The sequence below is a fragment of the Miscanthus floridulus genome, chromosome 16 (assembly GCF_019320115.1).
Source record: "Miscanthus floridulus cultivar M001 chromosome 16, ASM1932011v1, whole genome shotgun sequence".
Classification (NCBI taxonomy): Eukaryota; Viridiplantae; Streptophyta; class Magnoliopsida; order Poales; family Poaceae; genus Miscanthus; species Miscanthus floridulus.
This window is the reverse complement of record NC_089595.1, coordinates 91,154,776-91,182,743: the sequence shown is the minus strand read 5'-3', so window position 1 is coordinate 91,182,743 and position 27,968 is coordinate 91,154,776. Positions and strand designations below refer to the sequence as shown.

Sequence of the window (27,968 nt, the reverse complement as noted above, 5' to 3'; positions counted from 1 at the left end):
CTTGCTTCCTGAGTGGCTGGGTCGGAAAAGGTGAATCTGGGGATTCTGGGGAACAGGCAATCCATCCGCCAGAGTAGATTCATACAAGAGTGATACCATGTAATTAAATTATGCATCCAATCAACCAACTGAACCTCCTAGCCAGGTTGCATTAGCAATCAACATAAATGTAAAACAGCAAATCACAGGTAATGCCATATATCTCCTAAAAACGTCTGGTAAAGCTTCATAAAGCTACAGAAAAACAAACTTCTAATAATGGGATGGAGTTAACCGAAAATTCAAATGGAAACCATCTGTGGCCCTAACAAGGCGTGTGAGTTGCTCCAAATGTTGCAGCAAGATAACCCTATACCAAAGCAGAGCATGCCAAAAATGGATGCACCACTAGATCAAAACTATGAAATGTGGATCTTACAGCACACAATTAATAGCTCAGAACAACATTAGACAACAGACCTAGTAGCTCAGAAACAACATCATTATACAATAAGGAAACAACACTGTGTAAGGAAATGACCGTCTAACCGGGCGGTTGCTAATCTCAACTAGTACAGTCTGCTAAATTCTAATGGCTCTCTAATTTATCATCACCAACGTATTTTCTAAACACAACTTGATATCCAGTGTCCATCATCTATGCTTGCATGAAGTGTTGAAGCACATGAATGCATGCTATGGCAAACAGGTGGAGATCAGAGCAACCAGTATCAGAATAACTATTTATGAAGTCCCATTAGTACTGTTCTACATGCAATTATGCAAATGCAGATCACAAAGTACCCAGGTGCACTGGAAATACTCACTGGAGCTCAACAGCTGGGAGACATGTCCACCATCATGTAACACTGCTGAATCATTGAGTCACCAAGTTGAGATAATCTTCTTCTGGAGCCATAATAAAGTAATCAGTTTGAAGCTTGCCTCCTGGATCTGGCAAGGTGAAGCTAGTGGACAATGTCACCGCTTTAGCTTAGTATCTGGGTAACAGGTAGTACTAGATTAATACGGCAGCTATCCCATCAATTATTTATGCACCAAGTCAAACAGCTAAGCCTTAGGGCTAGGTTGCACTAGATATCATTATATTTGGCATTACTTGTGAAAAAGTGAATCACAAATAATGCGAAATATACCTTTAAACGTCATGTAACATGTAAGCTTAATAAAACTACAGAAAAGCAACCTTCCAATTGCTGGGATGGAGTTAAATTAACAATCAAATGGAAACCATCTGTGGTGCTGGTAACACGTGAGTTGCTCCAAATGCCGCAGCAAGATGAAATACCATACATACATAAACTAGGTTTTATGAACTTAGAGCACGCCAAAATTGATGTACAACTTGACCAACTAATACTACGAAAATGTGGATCTTATAGCAAACAATTAATAGCTCAGACAATCTGGTTTGCATGTTATAAAATGCACAATTGCAAATTGATATCTCAGCCATTGGTAGAGGATCCAATAAATCAAGTGAATACCATTTTTATTTTTGAAGATGGTGCAAACCAATTTACTAAATCAAATAGAATGGTATAGCATTTTTGTTATAAGTCAGCAACACTCTTTAAGTAATAAGAATGTCTAATATGACTATGCAGATGCCATTCATTCAAAGAATACATTTTGGCAAATCAATTTTGTTTGTAAAATATAAGTCAGCATCTTTGAATAGCGATTCAAGGAGAATCTGAAAAAGTGATTTTTGACTGTGCTATTCAGTTCAAAACAACACTGACATGCAGACAATACACAAACCTGTGTTGATAAAGCTCAACTATAACACCATGTTGAGCTTCCTAACTTTGTTAACACATATTCAGTTACCTCAGACCCGATTATTTTGTACAGTGCATAGTTCTCCTTACCTGTGAAGTAGCCAGTTTCAGGTTTCATCACCAATGTTCCAGATCGATTACAATGCTGCAGCAAAAATAAAAGAATTCCATCGCATTAAAAAAAAAAGAATTCCTGAAAAGCACCAAAATGGTTGAAACATCCAAATCCGAAAGGTAATATAATTAACAGACTAACATTTTACTAAGAGAGGCGATTCTAACATACCTGAAATCTACTAATAAGCTGTAACAGGGTGCCACTGACAGTCTGACACCCACAAACTAACACAAATACAACAACGAGTTCTTTGATAACTTCGGAGAACGAGTATTCTCCTCATATTTGAAAAATATCTATTCTTGTACATCACCTCTTCAATGAAGGGAATAGTTCAGATGTACTGTACGAAAACCAAGCTCCCTTATCTTTACAACATGTCATCACCTACAATCTAGACTAAAGTCAACCAACGTCAAGTGTGCCCTCAATAAAATTAAGCTGGCCGGAAATCAATGAATCAAGAATCTATAGTTGATACCCCTTATAGTTCTACCATGTTCAACTTTACATGGACACCATCAACTGCATACTTCCAATGCCAGGTTCCACTGTCCATCAGTTCGTCGCGTATAAGATCCAATTTAACAACAAAACCTGTTGGACAAGAAGGAATTCATTCATCAGGAACGTTGGGTGCATGACATAATAGTGGGGTGGGGGAGTAAAGATAGAAGCGAACTTTCAACCCAAACATATTTTATTTTTATGCATGTATGCATGAATCTTTTCTGAAACCTAACTATTACTACTCTTAATGAGAACGAAATTTGACCAAGTTATATCCATTGCACATAATAGCAGGAATAAAATGATTCACACTTCAGAACACGAATTTGTAATTAGAATGGATAATTGACTTAAATGGCTATATCTAGTGGGGGGCTGGAGGCCAACAAATTTCACAACTTGCAAAGTAAAATATAAAATGTTCACCCACTCATCAACTTGCAAATGAATAAAAAAGAGCACAGAAAGAATCATAGGCCACTGCTAATTAACAAACCTGCTCTGTCCTGAATGATGCACATTCTATGACCATCGGGTACTTCAAATACATGGTTACCCTACCAAAACAAGGGGAAAAAATAAGACAAAGAACAACAAATAAATAAAAAATGCTGTCTATTAATAATTGCACCTTCAAGACTACATCTTTTGCCTCAAATTCTGCATTTCCATGAAGAATAATCTTTACAGATTCTGATCTCTCCACATCATGCTTCCAATAGACATTATTTGGAGAAGTCCAATTGATCCCTTCGTTCACAATTTTAACACTTTGCAGTCTGCATCTCCCGCACCTTTCAACAAACGTGGCATTAGAGTTCCATACTAACTGGATAGATGTTTATAGCAACCATGTGTTTAAAAGTAGGTTACAACCTGGAACCATAGTGCAGTATCTGTTCACCATTTTTGTTCTTCTTGGTTGAACCCATGATGTTGTGAGCTAGAATGATAAGGCTTCCATCCAGCTTTAAGAATTTAACATAATAAACTTAGTTTGTACAAACAGGTAAAGTAACATGAAAAATTATCGTTTTGATTGTTACCTCAACATCTTTCCATAGAAACTCAGCCACCTCTATTTGCAACTCTGAACCTTTAGAAACAGAACCACCTACGAACTGCATGGAGACATTTTGGTGACCACCAAAAGTAGACAAGGCAAAGAATAGAACGAAAGATATAGACAATGTTTAGAAGTAATAAGTCAAGCACTAGCAACTGAGCATAACAGTCCGTAGAGGATCTTCCACACTACACAGGGCAGCATGGAGCAAGGACAAGCTTTCCCATCTCACAGAACGTTTGTAATGGTAATTCTACCGCATTTCCTTTTTTTTTAATCTTTTGACATGACACAAGCAATTAGTCTTTCATTCAATTTCAAGTTTCTTGTGCCGCAAGTGACCCATCTACAAACATTCACAACAGTTCATATCTTTCATGCACAACATGCTCAAGCTCAACGTTACATTTTATGCATATAAGATATTAGGAACATGCCATTATGTCACATTAGATAACAGTGAAAGGTGCTTAGTCTGCGTTCAGATATTGCGGCAATGATCTGTACTGTCCCAAACAACAGAATGTTCATTTTTCACAGAATCCTTGGTATATGTAAGCTAAATGCAGATCAAAGAGTATACCATGACATGTGTCAAGAACTGTCAAATGATAGGTTTTGTTATGCTCAATGTTCATGAGGGATGGTAAGCAATTGCCTTGTCAATCTTGTTGCTCAAAACTACATAGGCAAAGTGGACTACAAAGGAAAATGTCATGTGCGGACGCACATATGCCGGGCGCAGGCGCGCCCACGACGTGCGCCGCGCGGCTGAGCGCGCTGGGCAGGCGCTGCATGGGTTACCCTCTAGGGCTAAAGATAGAAACTTAGATTAGTAAGTTGTTTTGGAAATTCCTAGAATCAAGGAGAGCCTTCTCCTTTTCGGTTGGGCCATTGGCCATATATACTTGTAATCGCTTGACAATGGGAAAAAAGCAGAATTATATCCCTAATCTCTCTCTCTCTCTCTTAAGCCTGCGGTGGAGGGGAATAACCTCACCGGAGAAGACGGCCGACGGCTACGAACTGCGTAGCCGCGGTCCGGCCAGTCGGGGGTTCGACACCCTTGACAACCTGGTATCACGGTCACGTCGGTCCTCTCCCACCCGCTCCACCCATTCTTCCACAGCCGCCGCCCACCACCCTAGCCCTCCTCCATCGCCGCAGTCCTCCACCGCTTCCGCACCGCAGCCAGCAGCCATTAGCGATCCCACCATCGCCGATGTGATGGCAATGTTGAAATCCATCACCACGGAGATGACAACCATGAAGGCCGACATGGCGGCTATGAAGGAGAAGTCGGCCTCGTCGTCAGACAGCGGCGCCGGCGGCCGGCCGGAGGGGCCGCGCGATCTTGATCGCCCCCCAAAATTCCAAAAATTGGATTTTCCCCGCTACGACGGCAAGACCGATCCAATGCTCTTCATCAACAAGTGCGAATCCTATTTTCGCCAACAGCGCACCATGGCGGAGGAGCGCGTGTGGATGGCCTCGTACAATTTGGAGGACGCGCGCAACTCTGGTACCTCCAACTCCAGGAGGACGAGGGTACGCCGCCGTGGGGGCGATTCAAGGAGCTCTTGAACTTGCGGTTTGGGCCTCCCCTCCGTTCGGCTCCGCTGTTCAAGCTCGCCGAGTGCCGGCGTACAGGGACCGTGGAGGAGTACTCCAATCGCTTCCAGGCCCTCCTGCCTCGCGCGGGTCGTCTTGATGAGGCTCAGCGCGTCCAACTCTTCACCGGCGGACTCCTGCCGCCGCTCAGCCACGCCGTCCGTATCCACAACCCGGAGACGCTCGCGGCCGCCATGAGCCTGGCGCGCCAAGTGGAGTTGATGGAGATCCACCGCCCGGTGCAGCCTCCCCCTCGGGCGCCCTCGCGCGGCCTCCTTCCCGCTCCTGCGCCCCGGCCAGCGCTCCAGGCGCCCCACCAGCCGCTGGCGCTCCCTGCCCCTCCGGTGGCCGCCCAGCAGGGTCGCGGCGAGGGCAACCAGAGGCGCCTCACCCCGGACGAGATGGCGGAACGGCGTCGTCTGGGTCTCTGTTTTAATTGCAATGAAAAATATACCCGTGGCCATAACAGGTTTTGCCGGCGCATCTTCTTCCTTGAAGGCGTGGAGATCGAGGACGCCGCGGACGCCGCTGGAGACGCGGAGCACGACGCCGAGGCGCCGTGTTTTTCCCTGCAGGCCGTGGCTGGGGTTCCCATGGCCGGCACCATGCAGGTCGCCGTGGCACTCGGCGCCGCGTCCCTCGTCGCCCTTCTCGACTCCGGCAGCACGCACAACTTCATCTCGGAGGAGGCGGCGCGGCGCTCCGGTCTACCGCCAACGCCCCCGCCTCACAGCCTTGGTCGCGAATGGCGAGCGGGTCACCTGCGCCGGCGTCATCCGCGACGCGCCCCTGCTCATCGCCGGCGAGTCGTTCTCGGCCGACCTCTACGTCATGCCACTGGCCGGGTACGACATCGTCCTCGGCACCCGGTGACTCGGCGAGTTGGGGCCCATTGCTTGGGACCTCGGCCGCCGGCGCATGTCCTTCCAGCGCCAGGGGCGCCCCGTCTCCTGGACCGGCGTGGCAAGCCCCTCTGTGCCGGCCCTGGGCGCAACAACAGAGGCCGGTCCCCTCCTGGAGGCGCTGTTGCTCTCGTTTGGGGGGCTCTTCGCGGACCCCGTCGGTCTGCCCCCCAAGCGTGCGCACGACAACCGCATTATTCTCAAGCCCGACGCCCAACCGGTCGCCGTCCGCCCTTACCGGTACCCCGCGGCGCACAAGGACGAGTTGGAGCGGCAGTGTGCCGCCATGATTGATCAAGGGATCGTCCGCCGCAGCGAATCGCCGTTCTCGTCGCCCGTCCTCCTCGTCAAGAAGCCCGATGGTTCGTGGCGCTTCTGCGTCGACTACCGGGCGCTGAACGCGCTCACCGTCAAGGATGCTTTCCCGATCCCGGTGGTCGACGAGCTACTCGACGAGCTCCATGGCGCCAAGTTCTTCACCAAGCTGGACCTCCGGTCCGGGTACCACCAGGTGCGCATGCGCCCGGAGGACGTGCACAAGACGGCGTTCCGCACCCACGACGGCCTGTATGAGTTCCTGGTGATGGTGTTCGGGCTGTGCAACGCCCCGGCGACATTCCAGGCCTTGATGAACGACGTGCTCCGCCCGTTCCTGCGCCGCTTCGTCCTGGCATTTTTTGACGATATTCTGATTTACAGCAAGTCGTGGGCTGATCATCTTCGCCACCTCCGGGCCGTCCTCGACGAACTACGCCGCCACCAACTCTTCGTCAAGCGCACCAAGTACTCTTTTGGTGCTTCCTCCGTCGCCTACCTCGGCCATGTCATATCCGCGGCGGGTGTGGCCATGGACCCGGCCAAGGTGCAGGCGATCCATGATTGGCTGGCTCCACGTTCGCCCCGGGCTGTGCGCGGTTTCCTCGGCCTCGCCGTGTACTACCGCAAGTTCGTCCACAACTTCAGGGCGATCGCTGCACCACTGACGGCCCTACTCAAGGAGGGTTTCTCCTGGGACGACGCGGCGGCCGCGGCATTCACAGCGCTCAAGGTCGCCGTCACGTCCGCCCCCGTCCTCGCCATGCCCGACTTCGCCAAGCTGTTCACCGTCGAGTGCGACGCGTCGACATTCGGCTTCGGCGCGGTCCTGGTCCAGGAGGGCCATCCGGTCGCCTTCTTCAGCAGGCCTGTGGCGCCTCGCCACCGCTCGCTAGCCGCCTACGAGCGCGAGCTCATCGGCCTCGTCCAGGCGGTACGACACTGGCGCCCGTATCTCTAGGGGCGGCGCTTCATCGTCAAGACCGACCACTACAGCCTGAAGTACCTCCTCGATCAGCGCCTCGCCACCATCCCTCAACACCACTGGGTCGGCAAGCTCCTGGGCTTCGATTTCTCGGTGGAGTACCGGTCAGGCGCCACGAACGTCGTCGCCGACGCCCTCTCCCGTCGCGACAATGACGAAGGGGAGGTGATGGCTATTTCGGCGCCCCGCTTTGACTTCATCGAGCGCCTCCGCCACGCCCAGGCCACTGATCCGGCCCTGGTCGCCATCCACGATGAGGTCCGGGCTGGCACCCGCACCGCTCCGTGGGCGCTGGTGGACGGCATGGTCGCCTTCGACGGCCGCCTGTACATTCCCCCGACGTCGCCGCTGCTGCAGGAGATCTTGGCCGCGGTCCACAACGACGGCCATGAGGGCATCCACCGCACCCTCCACAGGCTCCGGCGGGATTTTCATTTTCCCACCATGCATCGTTTGGTGCAGGATTTCGTGAAGGCCTGCGTCACCTGTCAGCAGTACAAGTCCGACCACCTCAGGCCAGCCGGTCTGCTGCAGCCACTGCCGGTTCCGTCTGCTGTATGGGCTGACATCGGCATCGACTTCATCGAGGCGCTGCCCAAGGTGCAAGGCAAGACGGTCATTCTCTCCGTCGTGGATCGCTTCAGCAAGTACTGCCATTTCATCCCCCTGGCGCACCCCTACACCGCCGAGTCCGTCGGTCACGCCTTCTTCGCCGACATCGTTCGTCTCCATGGCGTTCCGCAGTCCATCGTCTCGGACCGCGATCCAGTGTTCACCTCGGCGTTCTGGCAGGAGCTCATGCGGCTCACTGGGACGAAGCTCTACATGTCGTCCGCCTTTCACCCGCAGACGGACGGCCAGACCGAGGCCGCCAACCGGGTCATCGTCATGTATTTGCGCTGCTTCACCGGCGACCGTCCCCGGCAGTGGCTCCGTTGGCTGCCATGGGCGGAGTACACCTACAACACCGCCTATCAGTCATCGGTCCGCAAAACTCCGTTTCGTGTAGTCTATGGCCGGGACCCCCCGACCATCCGCTCCTATGAGCCCGGCGAGACCCGCGTCGCAGCGGTCGCCCAGGAGATGGAGGAGCGCGCTGCCTTCCTCGACGACATCCGCTATCACCTTGAACAGGCACAGGCGGTCCAGAAGCGCGTCGACGACCAGCACCACAGGCCGGTGTCCTTCCAAGTCGGCGATTGGGCTCTTCTTCGCCTTCGGCAGCGGGCAGCAGCATCCCTCCCACGCTCGGCAACAGGGAAGCTCAAGCCGCGATACGTCGGGCCGTACCAGGTGGCGGAGCTCATCAACGAGGTGGCTGTGCGGCTACAGCTTCCTCCCGGCGCTCGTCTTCATGATGTGTTCCACGTCGGCGTTGTAACACCCTGGTGTTACGATCCTTTTTAGCGCTGCGATTTAGGCCTCAGTGAAATTTCCAGAAACAAGTTTCTCGGGTTTTCAAGATTTTAAGATTGAGCTGAGGTTTAAAATGCCATGTTTAACTAACGAATAGTGAGCAAGCTCCAACTCACGAATTCACACGTCTCCCTGCCACTGCTGTCTCGGTCTATGCTCGTTTGTCTGGGCTGTCTCTATGCCGAGCCAAGCACCCGATGGACAGCGTCCTAGTCGTTTTGGCTTACTCACCACTGCCCTCTTAACCTTGCCACCGACGCGACCGCACCCTTATCGCAAGTAAATGCGTGCTGCCATGCATGTCCCGCGAGAGCCATCGGAGGGCACTGCTCGGGTTGACCACTCCATTTCTATGTGCATAGCGCCAAGCCCTGCCTGCCTCCGTTGTCGGATACATGGCCACTGTTTCTTTGCCGCAGTCCACGTTCTGCCAAGGCCGAGCCGTCTCATCGCCATCGCCACCACGGTTTCACGCTGGGCAAGCCCTGGCATCCCACGCCCTGCCCTCGTGCACTTGTCTGCCTCTGTCCCCTAGCCTCTTCTTTTTCTTTACCGCAGCACCATCGAACCTTCAGGCAGCAGAAGCGCCCCTTGTCCCGCAGCACCCCGGCGTCCACGCCGTCCCTCTCCGTGCTTGGCCAGCGCCTCAGTCGCTCAGGCCAAGCATCGCCGTGCCCGTGCCGCGACGCTCGGCCGGACGCAACCCGTCCGCGGTCTGCTGCACCGCCGTCCGCCTGGTGCCGGCCGTCCCCGCACTGGACCGCTCCGCCTCTAGCTCACGCTCACCGTCGGCGAGCTCCGCAGCCGCAGTGCCTCGTCCCGCCCGCGACAAGCGCGCTGCTCCGTCCTGGCCTGCGCTGGTTCGCCACTGTGCATGCGCCGTGGCCACGGACCTCCCGTCGCCGGAGCCACTGCGCTGTCCCATCGGCTCAGTTTCGAGCGCCAACGCCGCCCCTACGACCCGCTCGGCACCACGAGCACCGCCACCGCTCCAGGCGCACCGCGCGCGCGCGTCCTCGGTCCAGCTCTGCCCCACTGCCTCTTCCGCGTTGCCCCACTGCCGCAGCACCCTGCCTCATTGCCGTCCATTGCCGGCCCTCGCGTGCGCGTGTGCGACCGCCATGGCCGCGCCCGAGCCGCAGTACCCCACGCGTCCCGCACCGGCGCCCGATCCTCCCGCGCCACCGCACGCTAGTCGCCGAAGCACCGTGCGCCGTCCGGCCGCCCTCGCCTGGCCGGCGTTACAGCCTGCCGATGTGCCGCCTCCTCGGCTCTCGTGGGCAGGCTGCCTGGGGCCCGCTCGGGCCTTGCCGCGGCCAGGCGTGGTAGCGCGGGTTTCCCGTGCAGCTCGCCGGCGAGGGGACTGCCGCGGCCGTGCCTTCCCCAGCTCCTCCGCGCCCTTGCCGCCGCCGTCAGCCATGGTGTTCGTCGTTCTCTGTTTCTGGGGAAGGTAAAGGGTGAGAAATCCAAGAAAAATAATTATACGGGGTTTTATTTGTGAAATACATGACTCGACTAAATAGTGCATGTGGACCTTGAGTGGAATAGAGGTAAACGAAGGGACATTTTTGCATAATTGCTGGCCGGTTTGGGCAAAGCCAGGCGCTGGGCTGGCCTGTCGCTGGCTACTGAGCTTGCTGGGCCGCGCCATCAGCTGCCTGGGCCGGCCTGCTACCGCTGTTCTTACGCCTGGGCCACTGCCGTCTTGGCTGGGCCGCGAGCGCTGCGCCCCGCCTAGGCCACTGCCTGCCGGTGGGCCGTCCGCTTGGCTGAATGGGCTGCGGGTGCATGGGCCTCTTGGCCGCCCGCGTGGGCCGCGCTGGACGAGGCCGGCCCGAGTGCCAATCTCTTTTCTAAGTTTTTGTTTAAATGGCTGAAACTTGTAAAATCGATATAAAATGGTATAGGAGTCTAAAAATAGTGAAACTAGTTTTGTTGAGTCCCTAAAATCATAACCTACCTATTAGTGTAATTCGTTCACATAGTTCGATGATATTGTTAGGATCTATATAATTAAAATGGGATACTTAATATTGTAAAATATAAGTTTATAGGGATTGTTGTGATAAATTGTTAATAGTATTGGATCTGAAATTTTTACAGTAGGTTCCTAGCAATATTAGGTACTCACCGTAGTTTTTGTAGTTCCAAAATAATTGGTTTGCTAGATGGATAATGAGGCCCTTTTCCGAATAAGGATTAAATCGATAGAATAAAATAAAGAAACAACTTTGGTTTATATCACTAAAATTATTGTTGGGAAGTAACGCCTTATCTGACAACGTGTACATGTAGCCTAAGTACGGTCGTCGTAGAACTAGCTCGTTAACTCGAGAGGCGTACGTCGTATTTTATGAGTCACGGTTGCAGTTGATTAATTACATCTTTGCATTGCATCACATGCATATCATATAGGTACGATGATGGATCAACGGATCGATCGAAGGATGATTGGGAATTCGAAGATGATGCAACGGGCTTTCTATCCAGTTGATGGTGGATGATCGAAAGATGCAGATACTAACTTTTAATATATATCTTACCCAGACAAGCCCCGGTGCATAACCCCTACTTTTCTGCAGTTAAATAATATTTGTGCATTAAGTTTTAAGGAGTTGAATGAAACCCACTTGCATATATATATCTTTATTCCTATGCGTCTTACTAGTATGATAGGATCGTGTAGAATGCTATGCTATAGGACTCCGGTAGAAGTCGAGTGATTGCCTGTCACGCGCGAGATATAGGAAATATGTTACTATATGATTATTACCTGGAATATATAAAATGGTGGAAAGGAAAATGGTGACCGAGCAAGGATGTGGTTTGGGTATTGGTGGATGTAAGAGGTTGTGTCGCCGCGGAGGCGGATCATAGCTTGGTTACACCGTTTTTCCCTGTCTGGTCGGTTAAGGACCGATCGTTGCATAGGACTCTAGGCAGGTCACAGACTTATTATCCCGAGCACATACTTGTGTATGGGCGCTTGGAAAGCTTGTTGCTCTCTTGTCGCGGATCCGGCTCTTTCTGGACCGACTGTCAGGGTTTTATTTTGGTGGAGGAGGTCCTTGCACCGCACTAAGTCCGGGACTCAGGGGCGGGGGCTTGGAGTCCCAGTTTGGACGGGGACCTGGACACCCGGGACAGGAGAGTGATGGGTTGGTCCTGCTTGTGCCTGGGGTACAAGCGGAGCGTGTGTTTTTGGGGTACCTAGCTGGGGGCATTGATTCGCGAATCGCCGGGCTATCCGGTACGGCTTGTCTACGGTTTAGCATCGTAGTAAAAACTGAAAGATGGAAGGTGGACAAAGGAAATCTGATTGCTTACCACCTGCTTGAAAGTAGCACAGGTGCTTACATAGAATGGTTAGTTAATGAACCAATGCGGCTATTAATAAAAATCGAATATAAGGACGCACGCTTAGTAATGCTTTCTGCAATGCAATAAACCCACAAGTCAAATAGCCTTGCATATCCTTGGAGTCTTTTCTTTTCTCCTGTCGGGTAAGTCTTGCTGATTACAATTGAGTACTTAAGGTTTTATTCCCCCTGTTGCAGGTAACAGGTGGAGGCTTGAGCTGACATTTGTGTGTGGATTCCTCCTGGTGGGCTCAGAGAGGATTTCCTTTACGCTGCGATCGTAGTTTTTATTTACAACTCTCACCGAATGCTTTTATAAATAAAAGTTTCATAATCTGTTGCCGTAGTCTATATATCAATATTTCATTATGTCATTAATAGATGTTTATTTCTGCTGTAACTCTGTTCACATGTTTCTATTCTGCTGTTCAATTAAATTGTTTATAACTCTAATAACATGATTTCATTCCGCTGTTATATTAATAAATATTATACTCTGATGTTGTATTAAAAGTGATGTAAGAAATGGTTACGAATGATGTAAGCTTTATTCTCTCATTTGTGATCCTGATGGCAAAAATGTGGATTTTCGGGTTCTCCCCTGAGGTGTGTCCGACGGAACCGAGTAATTTAGTGTTCTCCCTCGAGTGCTTAGTGTCTAATAGAAGACGAGCACTCCTGTGAGGCATTAGATTAGGCGGTTCTGCCACAGGTGGTATCAGAGCATAAATGAGGAAATAAAGCTTCAAAAACATTTTCTAAACTAAAATTTGAGAACCTATTGTTGCAAAAAGTTAGGACGTTTGCATGCGAAGTAATATAAGTAGGCCTATTACTATGGTTATGTACCCAGGATAGATGGCACTCTGCTGATTTAGGTAGACTTAATCAAGTTTCTGCAGGTACACTGACTCGAGCATAGTTCGATAGTATTGGCTAGTTACAGGGAGAGAACGATGTGCCAAAAATCTGAGAACGATTGCCCTATATGTTGGCAATAGGGAAAGGACATATAGGACGTGCATTCATGCATATGCCGTTTGTGCATTGTAGCGCTCGTATTGCTGGTAGATACGCCATCCATAGGTGTCAAGCGCGTCGTATTGTGCACGAATGACTCGTTCCTGTTCTAGAGTTAGGTCTGCACCATGGCTTCGTGTTTCGCGTTCGCCCGTGGTTCGCGCCGGTCGTGACCCACGTCTCTCTGTACCCCCTTTCTGCGCTCTTGTCGGACCCTTGCCCTGCAGTCGTACTAGTCAGTAATGGCATCGCACGTCGCTCGCCTCCAACGCGCGGAATTTGGTCGATTCGTCGTAGTGACCCCGCGCGGGAACCCTGGTGAACCGCGCCAGGACCACTGAACGCTCCGCCTTTATAAGTAGAGCCTGGCTTAGCCATTGGTACCACCACTTGGCGCACTTTAGCTCGCTTAGCTTTTCCTTTGAGCCAGCTTTTCACTCAACCTTCCTTGCAACCACCGCCAAAGATGGCAAGAGCCTGGGTTAGTACCTACTGCCTGAACGTTGAGGGTTTTCCCAAAATCCTGCATGCCACCCTGCAAAAGCTCGGAGTCAATGATCGCTCCGAGTATGAGTGCCGTGAGTATGAGGAGCATGGCACCAAGCGGTGTGAGGTTATCGTCTACATCGGGAAGAGTGAGGAGTTCCCCGACCTCACTGAAGCCTAGAGTGTGACCGCGACCGGGTTTCGCTTCGTCGACACCTACCAGGTTGTGGCCCGCAAAGCCTTGCGGTACCTCTGCCAGATCTATGAGGAGCCCATTGCCCATACCCCCATGCGGTTCTTTCCTCCTTTGGACAAGAATCGGCGGGCATGGAGGGCTCGCATGGAGGCTTTGCAAGGACGAGATGTGCAAGAGGACAGTCCCAGCGTGGTGCACTTGACCACGTACCTGCTCGCTCTGGATGAGCAGTACGACCGTCAAGCCTTGGTGCTGAGGGCGTGCCTTCGACGCGCCGAGGAAGCCGAGATCTTCAACCGGATGCTCCAGGTGCAGCTCGCCGAAGCGCATGCCAGTGCTGTAGCTGCTGAGAGCCGGGAGACTGCCATGTCGGAAGCTCTGAAGGAGGCCGAGGATCGGCATGTTCATCAGCTGCGGGTGGCCTATCTTGTCACCAGGGCCGAACGGAGGACGTTGGCTGCTGAAAGGCAGGAGGCCCCGATCTTGGAGGGAATCCCTATCCACCCGCCCGAGAGAAGAACCGGTGTTGCAGCACCGCCCGCACCTCCACCCTCGGAAGTGTCAGAAGAAGAACCCTTGATTCCTCTCGCTCAGCCGTTGCCCCGTGAGGATGTAGACTAGTTGCCTTGGGACGTTGTGCCATAGTAGTAGTGTTTTTCGTTGCTGTCCCTGGTCTTGTACTCTTGCCGTTGTTGTCGTCCGTAGTTGTTAAGATCGTCTGACCGTAGGTGAATGCTGTGTCGTGAATGGAGCCTGAATGCTTGTACGTTGTAACCGTGTAAGATCGTTGGAATATGTATTTTATTTATTTCGCTGTGTTTATTGCGTTTATCTACCTTAAGTTCGTTAGATGTGCTTAAGTTTTCTAGGGTGATATTAAGTGGGTTACAAGAAAAGTTGCCATTCAGACGCCAGCAGATCGGCCGTGACTGGATGTTATTGGACACTGTATCGACTAATTGTGGATGTCCCAACAGAACACTTGAATCTTTTTAAACCAAATCCATCGTTGGATTTAAATTCCTTGTCCCTTGTTGTGGAGGAAAACCTTTGTTGTTGATTTTTTCCCTTGCGATACCCCTTACTCTGTGGTCTATGACCCCACCGCCTTCATGGCTTGTAAGTTGGTAATAGTTGCCTGGTTAATAGCTTATGGTGCCGTGACGAAACCAAGGGCTCTCTGTGGAACAGCTGCCACATGTGATGCTGCTCGGCACGCGCTGGTATCGAGGTTATTAACCCAGTACCTTTACCAAGTTACACCACCGTACCATTTTGTTTTAAAATTTTTCTCCTTGGAAATGTTCAGGTGTTCAAACAGGAAATCCACAACGGGGTGATACAGAAGTGTTCTCTCAAGGTAAACAAGAGATGGTCTGAAGAAAGAAAGAATGACATGATCTGGGTTTACAGAAGAGACGGATGTGGTCAAGGAAGGAAAGCAAAGAAGAATAGTAAAGGAAGGTTAGCAGTAGATAGTCGGGGGTAATTGCAAAAGTCAGAGTGGACGTCTTGTCCCAAACCCTGTTTTTAGTTGACCATGCTTCGCATGTTGGGTCATTTCGCTGCGTGCCCTGCGAACGCCGTTGATGTCGGGTCCATTATCGTCCCGTTTTCACGTGGCCGCGGCATCGTGCAGTGCTCACCACCTTTGTGCACTATGCACTTCTCCTTTTCCCAGCATCCGGTTGGCTCTCGACTCTCACGCCTTGTCCCTCGTACCGGACCCCCCTTCCCCTCCCTCTTTTCTTCTTTTGTGAACATGTTCGCCCGCACGCCTGCCTCGTCGAGCGGACCCCCTCTACTCTCCTTTATTTCCCCCTCCGCCGCTCGCACAGGAAGCGCATCATGTTTTCGATCTTATCTCCGCAGCATGCACCGTCTGTGTATTCCAGCCCCGCCGCATCCGCCGTCGATGTGTTGCTTTTCCCTCTCCGTTCGCCTCTATAAATATCCTTAGTCCTTGCTCTTCTTCTTCATCCCCATTCCCCCGTATTCGGAGCAAAGCTACGAAATCCAGTCGACGTTGTGAAGATAGGTTCGTCTGTCTGAGGTGATGGTGTGATCTGAGAAGAAGAAAGGATCTGGTTCGTCGAAGAAGTTCAAGTTCCCTTGGTTAGTTGGTCTTAGGGTTCACGATGTTTTACTTCTCCGTCGACTGTTTCTGGATCTGTTGGTCCTACGCCATGTTTTGGATAATCATTATCTTGTTTCTCCATTGTCCTCGTCTATCTCGACTTCTAGATTAAGTCTCGGTTGTACCAAGTTGCTCTTAATCATGTATCCCTAGATCCCCGTGTGGTGTAGTATTCGAAGGCGTGTAATCTCTGATCTATGCAATGTAATCGCGTTTTCCCCTTCTGGTTCTTGCTTCGAATCTCGGGACGAGATTCTCTTTTAGGGGAGTTGGTTGTAACACCCTGGTGTTACGATCCTTTTTAGCGCTGCGATTTAGGCCTCAGTGAAATTTCCAGAAACAAGTTTCTCGGGTTTTCAAGATTTTAAGATTGAGCTGAGGTTTAAAATGCCATGTTTAACTAACGAATAGTGAGCAAGCTCCAACTCACGAATTCACACGTCTCCCTGCCACTGCTGTCTCGGTCTATGCTCGTTTGTCTGGGCTGTCTCTATGCCGAGCCAAGCACCCGATGGACAGCGTCCTAGTCGTTTTGGCTTACTCACCACTGCCCTCTTAACCTTGCCACCGACGCGACCGCACCCTTATCGCAAGTAAATGCGTGCTGCCATGCTTGTCCCGCTAGAGCCATTGGAGGGCACTGCTCGGGTTGACCACTCCATTTCTATGTGCATAGCGCCAAGCCCTGCCTGCCTCCGTTGTCGGATACATGGCCACTGTTTCTTTGCCGCAGTCCACGTTCTGCCAAGGCCGAGCCGTCTCATCGCCATCGCCACCACGGTTTCACGCTGGGCAAGCCCTGGCATCCCACGCCCTGCCCTCGTGCACTTGTCTGCCTCTGTCCCCTAGCCTCTTCTTTTTCTTTACCGCAGCACCATCGAACCTTCAGGCAGCAGAAGCGCCCCTTGTCCCGCAGCACCCCGGCGTCCACGCCGTCCCTCTCCGTGCTTGGCCAGCGCCTCAGTCGCTCAGGCCGAGCATCGCCGTGCCCGTGCCGCGACGCTCGGCCGGACGCGACCCGTCCGCGGTCTGCTGCACCGCCGTCCGCCTGGTGCCGGCCGTCCCCGCGCTGGACCGCTCCGCCTCTGGCTCACGCTCACCGTCGGCGAGCTCCGCAGCCGCAGTGCCTCGTCCCGCCCGCGACAAGCGCGCTGCTCCATCCTGGCCTGCGCTGGTTTGCCACTGTGCATGCGCCGTGGCCGCGGACCTCCCGTCGCCGGAGCCACTGCGCTGTCCCGTCGGCTCAGTTTCGGGCGCCAACGCCGCCCCTACGACCCGCTCGGCACCACGAGCACCGCCACCGCTCCAGGCGCACCGCGCGCGCGCGTCCTCGGTCCAGCTCTGCCCCACTGCCTCTTCCGCGTTGCCCCACTGCCGTAGCACCCTGCCTCATTGTCGTCCATTGCCGGCCCTCGCGTGCGCGTGTGCGACCGCCATGGCCGCGCCCGAGCCGCAGTACCCCACGCGTCCCGCACCGGCGCCCGATCCTCCCGCGCCACCGCACGCTAGTCGCCGAAGCACCGTGCGCCGTCCGGCCGCCCTCGCCTGGCCGGCGTTACAGCCTGCCGGTGTGCCGCCTCCTCGGCTCTCGTGGGCAGGCTGCCTGGGGCCCGCTCGGGCCTTGCCGCGGCCAGGCGTGGTAGCGCGGGTTTCCCGTGCAGCTCGCCGGCGAGGGGACCGCCGCGGCCGTGCCTTCCCCAGCTCCTCCGCGCCCTTGCCGCCGCCGTCAGCCATGGTGTTCGTCGTTCTCTGTTTCTGGGGAAGGTAAAGGGTGAGAAATCCAAGAAAAATAATTATACGGGGTTTTATTTGTGAAATACATAACTCGACTAAATAGTGCATGTGGACCTTGAGTGGAATAGAGGTAAACGAAGGGACATTTTTGCATAATTGCTGGCCGGTTTGGGCAAAGCCAGGCGCTGGGCTGGCCTGTCGCTGGCTACTGAGCTTGCTGGGCCGTGCCATCAGCTGCCTGGGCCGGCCTGCTACCGCTGTTCTTACGCCTGGGCCACTGCCGTCTTGGCTGGGCCGCGAGCGCTGCGCCCCGCCTAGGCCACTGCCTGCCGGTGGGCCGTCCGCTTGGCTGAATGGGCTGCGGGTGCATGGGCCTCTTGGCCGCCCGCGTGGGCCGCGCTGGACGAGGCCGGCCCGAGTGCCCATCTCTTTTCTAAGTTTTTGTTTAAATGGCTGAAACTTGTAAAATCGATATAAAATGGTATAGGAGTCTAAAAATAGTGAAACTAGTTTTGTTGAGTCCCTAAAATCATAACCTACCTATTAGTGTAATTCGTTCACATAGTTTGATGATATTGTTAGGATCTATATAATTAAAATGGGATACTTAATATTGTAAAATATAAGCTTATAGGGATTGTTGTGATAAATTGTTAATAGTATTGGATCTGAAATTTTTACAGTAGGTTCCTAGCAATATTAGGTACTCACCGTAGTTTTTGTAGTTCCAGAATAATTGGTTTGCTAGATGGATAATGAGGCCTTTTTCCGAATAAGGATTAAATCGATAGAATAAAATAAAGAAACAACTTTGGTTTATATCACTAAAATTATTGTTGGGAAGTAACGCCTTATCTGACAACGTGTACATGTAGCCTAAGTACGATCATCGTAGAACTAGCTCGTTAACTCGAGAGACGTACGTCGTATTTTATGAGTCACGATTGCAGTTGATTAATTACATCTTTGCATTGCATCGCATGCATATCATATAGGTACGATGATGGATCAACGGATCGATCGAAGGATGATTGGGAATCCAAAAATGATGCAACGGGCTTTCTATCCAGTTGATGGTGGATGATCGAAAGATGCAGATACTAACTTTTACTATATATCTTACCCAGGCAAGCCCCGGTGCATAACCCCTACTTTTCTGCAGTTAAATAATATTTGTGCATTAAGTTTTAATGAGTTGAATGAAACCCACTTGCATATATATATCTTTATTCTTATGCGTCTTACTAGTATGACAGGATCGTGTAGAATGCTATGCTATAGGACTACGGTAGAAGTCGAGTGATTGCCTGTCACTCGCGAGATATAGGAAATATGTTACTATATGATTATCACCTGGAATATATAAAATGGTGGAAAGGAAAATGGTGACCGGGCAGGGATGTGGTTTGGGTATTGGTGGGTGTAAGAGGTTGTGTCGCCGCGGAGGCGGGTCATAGCTTGGTTATACCGTTTTTCCCTGTCTGGTTGGTTAAGGACCGATCGTTGCATAGGACTCTAGGCAGGTCACAGACTTATTATCCCGAGTACATACTTGTGTATGGGCGCTTGGAAAGCTTGTTGCTCTCTTGTCGCGGATCCGGCTCTTTCCAGACCGACTGTCAGGGTTTTATTTTGGTGGAGGAGGTCCTTGCACCGCACTGAGTCCGGGACTCAGGGGCGGGGGCTTGGAGTCCCAGTTTGGACGGGGACCTGGACACCCGGGACAGGAGAGTGATGGGTTGGTCCTGCTTGTGCCTGGGGTACAAGCGGGGCGTGTGTTTTCGGGGTACCTAGCTGGGGGCATTGATTCGCGAATCGTCGGGCTATCCGGTACGGCTTGTCTACGGTTTAGCATCGTAGTAAGAACTAAAAGATGGAAGGTGGACAAAGAAAATCTGATTGCTTACCACATGCTTGAAAGTAGCATAGGTACTTACATAGAATGGTTAGCTAATGAACCAATACGGCTATTAATAAAAATCGAATATAAGGACGCACGCTTAGTAATGCTTCCTGCAATGCAATAAACCCACAAGTCAAATAGCCTTGCATATCCTTGGAGTCTTTTCTTTTCTCCTGTCGGGTAAGTCTTGCTGAGTACAATTGAGTACTCAGGGTTTTATTCCCCCTGTTGCAGGTAACAGGTGGAGGCTTGAGCTGACATTTGTGTGTGGATTCCTCCTGGTGGGCTCAGAGAGGATTTCCTTTACGCTGCGATCGTAGTTTTTATTTACAACTCTCACCGAATGCTTTTATAAATGAAAGTTTCATAATCTGTTGCCGTAGTCTATATATCAATATTTCATTATGTCATTAATAGATGTTTATTTCTGCTGTAACTCTGTTCACATGTTTCTATTCCGCTGTTCAATTAAATTGTTTATAACTCTGATAACATGATTTCATTCCGCTGTTATATTAATAAATATTATACTCTGATGTTGTATTAAAAGTGATGTAAGAAATGGTTACGAGTGATGTTAGCTTTATTCTCTCATTTGTGATCCTGATGGCAAAAATGTGGATTTTCGGGTTCTCCCCTGAGGTGTGTCCAACGGAACCGAGTAATTTAGTGTTCTCCCTCGAGTGCTTAGTGTCTAATGGAAGACGAGCACTCCTGTGAGGCATTAGATTAGGCGGTTCTGCACAGGCGTCCTCAAGAAGTTTGTCGGTACCCCGCCGGCCGTTCCACCGCTGCTGCCTCCGCTCCTGCACGGTGCTGTGGTGCCTGCACCTGCCCGGGTGACTCGAGCTCGGCTGGCCCGGGGAGTGTGCCAGGTGCTCGTTGAATGGCAGGGAGAACCACCTGTTTCGGCTACATGGGAGGATCTGGACGACCTTCGTGCTCGGTTCCCTTCCTTTCAGCTCGAGGACGAGTTGGACTTCGAGGCGGGGAGAGATGTCATGTGCGGACGCACATATGCCAGGCGCAGGTGCGCCCGAGACATGCGTCGCGCGGCTGAGCACGCTGGGCGCGCTGGGCAGGCGCTGCATGGGTTACCCTCTAGGGCTAAAGATAGAAACTTAGATTAGTAAGTTGTTTTGGAAATTCCTAGAATCAAGGAGAGCCTTCTCCTTTTCGGTTGGGCCATTGGCCATATATACTTGTAATCGCTTGACAATGGGAAAAAAGCAGAATTATATCCCTAATCTCTCTCTCTCTCTCTTAAGCCTGCGGTGGAGGGGAATAACCTCACCGGAGAAGACGGCCGACGGCTACGAACTGCGTAGCCGCGGTCCGGCCAGTCGGGGGTTCGACACCCTTGACAGAAAATAACTCTGCCCTTCTGAATCTTGCTTGGCCAGTTGCAGCTCAAAGACATATCTCAGGTAGAATAAATTATCTAATAATGGGGAGAAGAATGATACCGATATTATGTTTACCCATCAAATGCATACAATGCCATACCTTTTGTCGTATGATATCCCAAAATGGGCCTAGAGCAGGATGAAGAAATATGAGAAATGGCGGTCCAGAATGCATATACTCGCTGTTGTCTTTAACCTGATGTTTGAAAATGTTTTAAATAAATTAAAAGAAAAACACTTCATGACTAAAAAATACTTAAAATAGATTATGAGAAAAGATAGTCCAGCAAAACGCCAGTAGGTAATACAACATGGAAGGCTAACTCATGCCAAATGTGAAATAAATTCATAGACAGACAAGGTACAGAAGTACAATTACCATGGGGATATCTACGCTGCAACTGGAAAGGAGGTCATGGGCATTACGCATAATGTCAAGGAGTGAACCCTCTGGAGTCTGTAGATCAACCAAAGTGTATATTTTGAAACATGAGTCAGAAATAATTTCAGCTAAGTTACAACTGCAAGTTCTATAACATAAGACTTAACAACAACATACAGATGTAATAGTTTCAGAAAAGATGTTATGTCAATATTATCATGCTATTATCAATACACCTTGTCTCCAGAAGAAATTAAGCAAGTAAGCAGTTTTATCTCTGTAAGAGAATGGGCTGAGCTATCTAGCTGTAGGTGCAGAACTAATGCCACTTCATTAAGAAAATAAGGCCTGGCAGGCCCATTAGGGACACCAAACTCATTCAAGTCAACATCAGCATATCAGGCAGCATACTTGGCGCTACACATTGCTGATTGCTGACCTACTGAACACAAAACTGAGGAACACAAAGTAACTAACAACACAAGATAATTTTACTTCTACAGTTTGTATGGAAAAGCAAGTTTGTGTGATTCACTGCTTTACAAAATGTACATCTACACAGGAATGTCGACAAAAAGTTTATTATTGTATATACTAAGGAAAGGTAGAAGGCCAGCATTGTTAATATGCAGTTCTGCACTGATTGGCATGTGAATCTATGCATTGGAAGACAGGGTAAAAATATTAACCTGGTGCAATGATCTGTCTTCTGATTTCAGCTTCCTTTTAGCTGATGAAGTGACTCTTTTCCTTTCATTATATACAATGAAAGTGTTAAGCTCACCTGTTAAATATGAAATAGCTAAAACTCAACATAACGAAGTGAATAAATAGCTGCACAGAAAAATCAATAAATCGGTTAACAAATGTTAACTACCTACATACTTTCTATTCCTTTGCTGCATCTGTAGTTATAACTGTTCATAAAATCATCTGCAATGTTTTGCATTGTGCACTCTAGCCTGCCTCCAGCAGCACTGTCAAAAAAAATGATTGAAAAGAATAAGCAGTAGAATCATAATAAATGACTTAAAAGGAATAAGCAATAGAACCATAATAACTAAATGTGACTTTCATATATATGCCAATTTATTCCCACATACAAGTTACAAGACAACATCTTACAGAAGCAATTATGTCGTCAATACTCATCACAACGTAATAGTACATAAAGAGCATGCCAAGGCTGTGCGTTTGGCAGTCTCAAAAACTGGCTTTGGCCTGCAATCTAGCTCAACTTGGCAAGGATTTTCATGCCCACGCTGGTGAGACAAATTGGCTCTCATGCGCAGGCAAGGTTGGCTTTGCTGGCATTGTTCCTCTCTGAACAAGCTCCTCTGCATCCACTGGAGCGACAGTCCCTGCTGAATCAATGCCTTCCCACCGGATTAATGAACTCACAGCGCTTATATAAAGCAACTTGTGGTAAAAACCGAGCACCTTGTAGTTGAAATCGAGCTTCCTTGCTTGAATTGGCGCCTTCACTTCAGAACCCAGCACCTTGTGATGCAAGTTGACCTCCACATCACTGGGCCATGGAGTTGACACTGGGATCAAGTTTCTTGTTCCACAAACCTCAAAAAGGACTTGCTGCTTGGCAGCAGAAGGATAGGTGGATAGCAATCTACTGCTACCCATCAAACCAATCTACACAAGCGCAAATTAGCTGCTCTCCAGCCAGTGAAACTCAAGTCCAAATTCGTGCTGCTGTCCCCCAAATCGATCATCACAAACTCCAATTGATGCTGCTTCCTTCCCTATCGTGGCTCGAATAGATGCAGGAATCGGCCAGGATCTGATCTCCACCGCATGCCTGAGCAGCTGAGTGCATATGCAGGTTCTAACTGCTGGAGAAGAAGATAGAGGGGAAGCAAGGCAAACTACTCCAAAATGTGATTCTGATTGTAGTGCTGTAAATTTTGGGCGTGTTTGGTTCTCTTCCTCCACTCATGTTACCTCGCTGCACTTGCCTCACCTTGCCAGGTGATTTACGATTATACAATATGTTATATATACTTCTATCATAGTATTAAGAACAGGGTCCAGTTTGAACACCTTTCATGTTTAGGGGCCTATCTATTATCTATTATTCACTAGAAATAAGCATAGCCACCTCAGTGCAGTTACTTGCAGGTTTACTTGCCAATTTACATCAACCACAAAGCAATACAGAATGAGTTTAGGCCAAACTGATAAAGACAAGTCTTTTATACATGAATAACTAATGCGGCAAATGAATAGCCATGCTGACTTCTGAAATCATCATGTGATAACTGATAAGCCTAACCCTAAGCATCCACTACCAAAAACTCAAGGGTTGCCAGTGGGCATATAAACAATATTAGAAGTTTAAGGTGAATTACTGAAAGGAAATACCTACACTCAAAGCCGAGATGGTTGACGTACGATACTGCCTTTTTCAAATTCAGCACCATCCCTGGTAAGCAACTAGCATTTTTGCGAGATCCAACTTCCTCTACTGCTTGTAGATCAACATAGAGAATGTTCGTATTTGCTGGAAAGCTAACCTGCGAACTAAATTTAGAGAAACATATTGATAAAATAATTGATAAGATATTGCCAATATTGAACTGTAATCTTATAGAGAAAAATATCAATCTTAAACACATCACTGGTTCTCTGCATCCAATCAAACTGACTGAACTGAAGCAGGTATTCTTTGAAAGAGGTAAGCAGCACGGAACACAAATGTTCTAAAACTATGATCATCATCATGTAATACAAACAAATGATTGCCATCCAGGTGAAGCTTAGTCCAACAAAATATATTACAGAAATTAGTTTTGTGGACTAAACTTTTCTGGTGAACTTTAAGTGGTATTTTGAAGAAGCAACAAAACCATGCCCCCCCCCCCCCCCCCCAAGAGAGAGAGAGAGAGTAGTATGTGCATACTTGCATTCCAATTTCAAGAGTGCATGGTTTTTATGCAGTTGAGAATGACCTAAAGAAATATTACCTGCCGGTTACTGTAGGTTCTGGGATGCCATACTTTTCAAACTCAGTGTACTCAATACAAGTGATGCCATATGACCATAGCCCCTCAAGATTTTGTTTCTCAATAAGGACATTCACTCCTTCAGTAGCCCCTGGTCTTCGCTCACAAGATGCAAAACCTAATTTCTGAAGCATGATGTCAACTCAAAGAGTTTCAAACAACAGACTACCAATTTGATGGTGCAAAAATAGACATTATATAATGACTTGTATCAGAGACACACGGGAGCCACCTCAAAATAGGATAGTACTTAATGCCTTTTCTTTTACCTTATTGCATCGAAGGCCTATTCCTGCCAATGCCATCATGGTCAAATCAGTTGCAGCAACCACATTGCTGAAAATAACAAACAAAATCCACAATTATATCCTGTCAAAATGCTTTTTCAAAAAAAAATATATCCTGTCAAAATGTTTTATTGATTGACACCCCAAAAAGGAAAAGAGATCATTCAGCGGACAACCTGACTTGGCGTACAGTTGCACCTTTTCTGCCACAATTTTGTAACCATTGGAGTACACCTCTATCATATGCAAGTTTCCAAATAGCACCATGACCACCAGGTTTACCAACAGGAAAAAGTGATTTGCTGACTAACCATTTACCATCCTCGGCGTTTACTACAGGTACCAAAGGCTACAGATACCATTGAAGAAATTTAGTTAGAGCTTCATAAAACTTGTGGGCAGAATGATTAAATTCCGATTCTACAGACTACAAACGAACACTCTAATAAAAAAGGGCGTACCCAGTGCTGAGAGCATCCCGCACTGTGCGGGGTCTGGGGAAGGGTATTAGCAGCAAGCCTTACCCTTGCGATGTGCAAATGCAAGGAGGCTGCGGCTCGAACCCAGGACCTTCCGGTCACAGTCGGTAGTACTCTACCGCTTGCACCAGGCCCGCCCTTCAAACGAATACTCTAATGGATGGATATATTATATAAGTCCCTGGTTATATACCTGTTCGAACAACCGGAAATTGTCACGGCCTCTACCAAACCAATCAAGTCTTTCACATATTGCAATTATATGTTCATGATTATCCTTCACAGAACTAGTCATGATTGCAACTGGGGTTATACATTGACCTCCAAAGATCTTGAAGTGGAGAAACTCTCTAGCCTGCCAAACAAAGTAGCGCTTCACATTATTATATAATAACTGGGTATAGAGCTTTATAGCTATTTTAAGCCTTTACAAACATAACTAGTCCAAAAATAACAAGGCACTTACACAACCAAAAAGCAATTGAAAAAACTAGCTGCAACAATGATATCCCTTTCTTAAGCGGACATGATCAAAGTGTGTAAAAACAGGTGTTACAGTAGAACAAACTATATGCAAAGAAACATCCATTTACTATTGTATGTAGACACCATAAGTCGGTAAAAAAAGAAACTACATGCAAAGAGGAATTTCATATGCACAACAAGTTACCTGCAGATCCCTTATCAGCCCTTCCAACAGAGATCTCCCACAGTAAGGGAGCAACGCAGCAGGAAGGGATTCACCAGTATCTGAGTCCACTAAACCAAGACGATCACCCGCACCACCAATTGGGTAAATTTCACCTAGTTCTGGCAAACCCTAGAAAACATCATATTTCAGTTTGTACCTTACAACAGAATACAGATGCCTTATTTAATGTGCAACATTACTCAATGTAATTTGCACTTGAAATAAGAACAGTAACCAAGTATTGACATCCTTATCGTAAATTTCAGATAATGTCGTAATGTTGTAAACGAAATAACCTCAATTCCCCACAGAGCTGCTTGAGATGCATGTTCTTTATCCTCCAACAAATTAAGTCCACTGGGAACATGGAAATCAACAAACTTGTCTTTGCTAGGTCGGTGCATGCGATCTGAGGCTGAAAGGAACTCCAATGCCATAATTTGATAGCTGACGTGGATAAAGGAAGTAAAGAACATCAATACTACTAATACTCTTCTAGATATAACAGATTAACAACCAGATAAACAAAATGGCTTAAGGGGATAAGTTAGAACTAGGGATGCACGTCTTGTTTTTTTTTTTTTTGGGTCATTGGGTCGACCCAAAACTCATCTGATTGAACTGATCCGGATTTCAAAGCAAGGGGACCGAGATAAAATTGAACTAGTTAAACGTCCCACTAGGTGTAACCAGTTGCATCCTTTGTTAGGGCCATCCAGTTAATGTTAATCAAATGTGTTCGAAGGTTCATAGTTTCAAAACATGACTCAACTCACCTTCCCGTATGACTGCAATTTTAAATATGATGCCATAGCTCGTAAATGCTGTTACTACTTTGCACCTTTTTCAGTTACTAACTTCTGATTCCAGCACGTATCAAATTTGGCTACTTGTGCTACTTCGTCGTTTACTCCCACATACAAGCAAGCAATGCTCACCCGATGATGCCTCCAATGCAGTCGTAGAACTCCTCGATGTTGTCAAGGAACTTGAGCAGTCTAGGGAGCACCCCCATTTCCTCGCTCCCCTTCTCGCCACCCACCACTCCCTCCGAGGTCCACTTCCCGACCAAACCGGCCAGGCTATACAGCGCATCCCGCAGGGCACTCCCACCCCTCGCCCCGTTGCGGTGGTGGTGCTCGTGGTGGCCGTCGCCGCCGTACCAGTCGAGCTCACGGCCGAGCACGTGCTCCTGTCCTGCCGCGACGAGGCATTTCAGCAGGAGCACCTCGCGGGGCTCGAGCGCGCCCAGCACGCCGTGGCTCGACTCCTTGCCGAAGAACGCCGCGACGCGGGGCTCCGCGTCGAGCGCGCGGAGCTTGTCGCGGAGCGTGCGCGCCGCGCGGAACCTCTCGCGGGCGGCGGAGAGGCGCGCGACCTCCGCGGCGATCGCCGGGTCCCGGCGCGGCTGCTGAGCGGGGGGAGGCGGCGCGGGCGCGGGCCCCGGTGGTTCGCGCTCGATGGGTGCGGTGGAGACGCCCTGCGAGCGCGAGGCCGGCGATGGGGACGGCGACGGCAGCGCGGAGAGGAGGCGGCGGCTCCGCCCGCCGCGGCAGCGCGGGGCACGCGTGTGCGGGAGTGGGAGGCGCGGCGAGAAGAGGGACGCGGCGTGGAGGCGGAGGTGGGGAGGAGCAGGGGGGGTGAGCGCGCGAGAGGCCATGTGTTTTGGTGGTGGGCAGTGGGGAGGGAGCGGGCGGGTGGGCCGGCGGGTAGAGCCGTAGAGGCGAGAGCGGGAAGGGGAGCCGGGGAGGGGATAAGAGGAGCACACCGTGACAGCGAAAGGCCGAGGGGCGGACGGGCATATGCTCTCGGGCGATACGGTGTGCCTACTGGATTCTCGGGTGCCCACGGTGTGCGGGTCCGCGCGTCGCGGGTCGCGGTCGCGGTCGCGCCGAGCCGGGACGAGGACAAAAGGGAGATGGTTATTGGCTTGTGGGCTTGTGGCTGCGCGCGTCGGCCGACTGGTGAGTTTTGTTGTGTTTGATGAGTGGGCTTGGGCCCTGGAGGACATGGAAGAAACGTGGCCCAATTGTTGTTAAATTTACTTACCGACCTTCTTTATCAGAATTCCCAGGTGTAAGGTGTTTGTGCAAGATTTATGTGGGTATAATACAAAATAATGTGTTTGTGCAAGATTTATGTGGGTATAATACAAAATTTGACA

The 27,968-nt window shown here is 49.7% G+C and overlaps 1 protein-coding gene across 1 annotated transcript; it reads right to left on the bottom strand.

Annotated features, from left to right (window-relative positions):
• Positions 1-99: 99 nt before the first annotated feature.
• Positions 100-27,491, bottom strand: LOC136513882 (UTP--glucose-1-phosphate uridylyltransferase 3, chloroplastic-like). The gene is made up of 19 exons (XM_066507860.1): positions 26,743-27,491; positions 26,101-26,251; positions 25,784-25,933; positions 25,307-25,468; positions 24,811-24,983; positions 24,617-24,683; positions 24,309-24,472; positions 23,707-23,865; positions 22,216-22,307; positions 22,020-22,114; positions 21,328-21,405; positions 21,049-21,144; positions 3,459-3,533; positions 3,289-3,380; positions 3,044-3,206; positions 2,909-2,969; positions 2,071-2,499; positions 1,875-1,929; positions 100-980 (listed from the first exon to the last, which is right to left on the bottom strand). Exons 1-17 carry the CDS (start codon positions 27,462-27,464, stop codon positions 2,387-2,389), a joined length of 2,613 nt encoding a protein of 870 aa, XP_066363957.1. The 5' UTR covers positions 27,465-27,491; the 3' UTR covers positions 100-980; positions 1,875-1,929; positions 2,071-2,386.
• Positions 27,492-27,968: the final 477 nt, after the last annotated feature.